Raw genomic sequence first — 2,501 nt, forward strand, 5'->3', positions numbered from 1 at the left:
GGGACGAGGGAGGGCAGAAAGGGACGAGGAAAGAAGGGATGCAACCGAAATCAATCAATCAATCAATCAATCAATCAATCAATCAACGAAAGTGAGTTTCTCGGGGAGGAGGGCGGGGCAGGGCTGGGGGTCGGGAGTGAAGCAAACTCCTGAACCTTAAACCCAAGTTCTAGCAGCGCGGCGGGCAGGTGGGGGCCTCAGTGGGCGCGGCGGCTGCGTGTACGGTTTAATGTTTCTATGTAGGTTGATTTTTTTTTTTTTTTTTTTTTTGCCTTGAACGGCTGAGGCTTCAAGTCCCGCCGAAAAGATGTGGGGTGCAGAGGCGTGGGAGGAGGCCAGTGCGGGGGATCGGAACGGGTCCCGGGGCCGCGGTCCGAGCCGAGGTGGAGCTCCCCGGGTCCTGCAGCCGCTCCGCTCGGGGGCCCCCTGCGCGCCGCGCGCTCCCTCGGAGCAGGGGATTGGGTGGAGGAGGAGGAGGAGGAGGAGGAGGAGGAGGAGGAGGAGGAGGAGGAGAGGAGGGAGCGGGGAGGCGGGAGGAGGGCCGGAGGCCGCGGGGAAGTCGCGAGCTGTCCCAGGGGTGCGCGCCGGAGGCTGCGGGGCCCGAGAGGACCGGGCGGGCCTTCTCGTCGACCGCGCCGCCGTCACCGTCGGCGGCAGAACTTGCACCTGACGATCTTCTTAAAGGCGTTCTGGAAGTCCTTGTTGAAGTAGGCGTAGATGACGGGGTTGAGCAGGGAGTTGGAGTAGCCCAGCCAGTTGATTATGGCGCCCAGCAGGGTGGGCATGTGGCAGCTGCTCTCGCAGAAGGGCAGGACCAGGGCCACGATGAAGAAGGGCAGCCAGCAGAGGATGAACGTGCCCATGATGATGCCCAGCGTCTTCACCGTTTTCCTCTCCCGGGCCAGGGCCATCTTGCGCTTGGCCTCGGCGTTGCGCTCATTCTTCTTCTCGAAGGAGGCGGGGGCGCAAGGGATGGCGCCAGCCTCGCAGGGCAGCGGCAGGTGCTCTTTGGAGCTGCCCACGCGGTGCACTTCAATCACCTCCAGGGCGGCGCCGTCGTCGCCCCGCCTCACCGCGCCGTTGGTGCACAGAGGCCCCCCAGCCTGGCTCCCCGGACCCTGCCTCCATTCTCTGCCCCCCGGCTCGCCGTTCACGCTCTTCCTGGGCTGCGGGGCTGGCGACACCCCGGAGCGGGCGTCCGCTCCCTTCCTCTCCGCCTTCTTGACTGTTTTGCGGATGCGGAAGCGCGCGGCGCGGAAGATGCGCCCGTAGAGGACCAGCATGAGCAGCAGCGGGATGTAGAAAGCGCCAAAGGTGGAGTAGATAGTGTAGCCGTGGTCCTTGCTGATGGTGCACGCGTCGGGGTCCGAGCGGTCTTCGGGGGTGCGCCAACCCAGCATGGGCGGAATGGAGATGAGGAAGCCGATGAGCCAAGTGAGCGAGATGAGCGCAGCGGCGCGCCGGGGCGTCCTCTTGTTCACGTAGTCGATGGGGTCCGTGATGGCCCAGTACCTGTCCAGCGCAATGGCGCACAGGTGCAGGATGGACGAGGTGCAGCACAGCACGTCGAGGGCAATGAATAGGTCACAGGTGACCTGTCCCAGCGTCCATTTGTTGAGCACCTGGTACAGCGCGGCCATGGGCAGCACCAGCACCGACACCATGAGGTCGGTGACGGCCAGCGAGCCGATGAGATAGTTGGCCACATTCTGCAGGGAGCGCTCCAGGGCGATGGCGGCCACCACGCACGCATTGCCCAGCACCGCGCAGAAAATGAGCGTGCCCAGCAGCAGGGAGGTGATCACTTGGTAGCTGAAGGTCACGTCGGAGATGCCAGTAGCGTTGCCGAGCGTCCCGAAGGGCCCCTCGGACGAGGTGGTGTTGTTGCCCTGTCGGGGGCTGAGCCCCTCCATGCCTGCGCGCCCGGCGGGGGGGCGGGGGGGGGGACGGGGGGAGCGGGGGGAGGGGGAGGGGAGAAAGAGCGGCGTCCGGGTCCCCCTCGCCCCTCCCCCTTGGGGGTCTCCCAGCCCTCTCTCCGGGGGAGTTGCAGGTGGAGGCAATGCAGGGACTCAAGCAAGAAGTTCTTACTGCTTAGGCGAGGGCATCTCCGGGGAGAAGCTTCCAGGCGCTCCCTGGGCTCCCTTGGTCCGGCGGGCTCCGAGACGCCAGCTGGGAAAGGAGTTGGCCCGAGAATGGCTCCGGGACCTCCGGATGTCGGAGAGGTGGCCGCCACGTCTGGGTCTCACTGTTCATTTTACTTTGCCACTGGGCCGGCTGGCTGCCCGAGCCGGAGTCTCCCCACTAGCAAGCAGTCCTCAATCTTAGAAGTATCTGGAATGGAGAAGCCTCATCGTGCAGGGTCCGTCGGCGACTCCCCTGTGTCTGCTCCCCTCCCTTCCTCTTTCCCACTCTCCTCCGGCCTCTTCTCTTTCTCCGGAGCCTTCTCTCCTCCCTTTCCGCCCTCTCGCTCCTGAATCTTTCAGTTTCCTCCTTTCTTCTCA

The 2,501-nt window shown here is 64.8% G+C and overlaps 1 protein-coding gene across 1 annotated transcript; it reads right to left on the reverse strand.

Moving 5' to 3' along the window:
- Positions 1-641: 641 nt before the first annotated feature.
- Positions 642-1,913, reverse strand: HTR1A (5-hydroxytryptamine receptor 1A). The gene has a single exon (NM_001012397.1). The coding sequence runs from the start codon at positions 1,911-1,913 to the stop codon at positions 642-644; it is 1,272 nt and encodes a 423-aa protein (NP_001012397.1).
- Positions 1,914-2,501: the final 588 nt, after the last annotated feature.

The sequence above is a fragment of the Canis lupus genome, chromosome 2 (genome assembly GCF_011100685.1).
Source record: "Canis lupus familiaris isolate Mischka breed German Shepherd chromosome 2, alternate assembly UU_Cfam_GSD_1.0, whole genome shotgun sequence".
Taxonomy (NCBI): domain Eukaryota; kingdom Metazoa; phylum Chordata; class Mammalia; order Carnivora; family Canidae; genus Canis; species Canis lupus.

What these genes read in the sequence shown, in the direction of transcription:
- HTR1A (NM_001012397.1), bottom strand. Translation starts at nt 1,913, where the DNA reads ATGGAGGGGCTCAGCCCCCGACAGGGCAACAACACCACCTCGTCCGAG.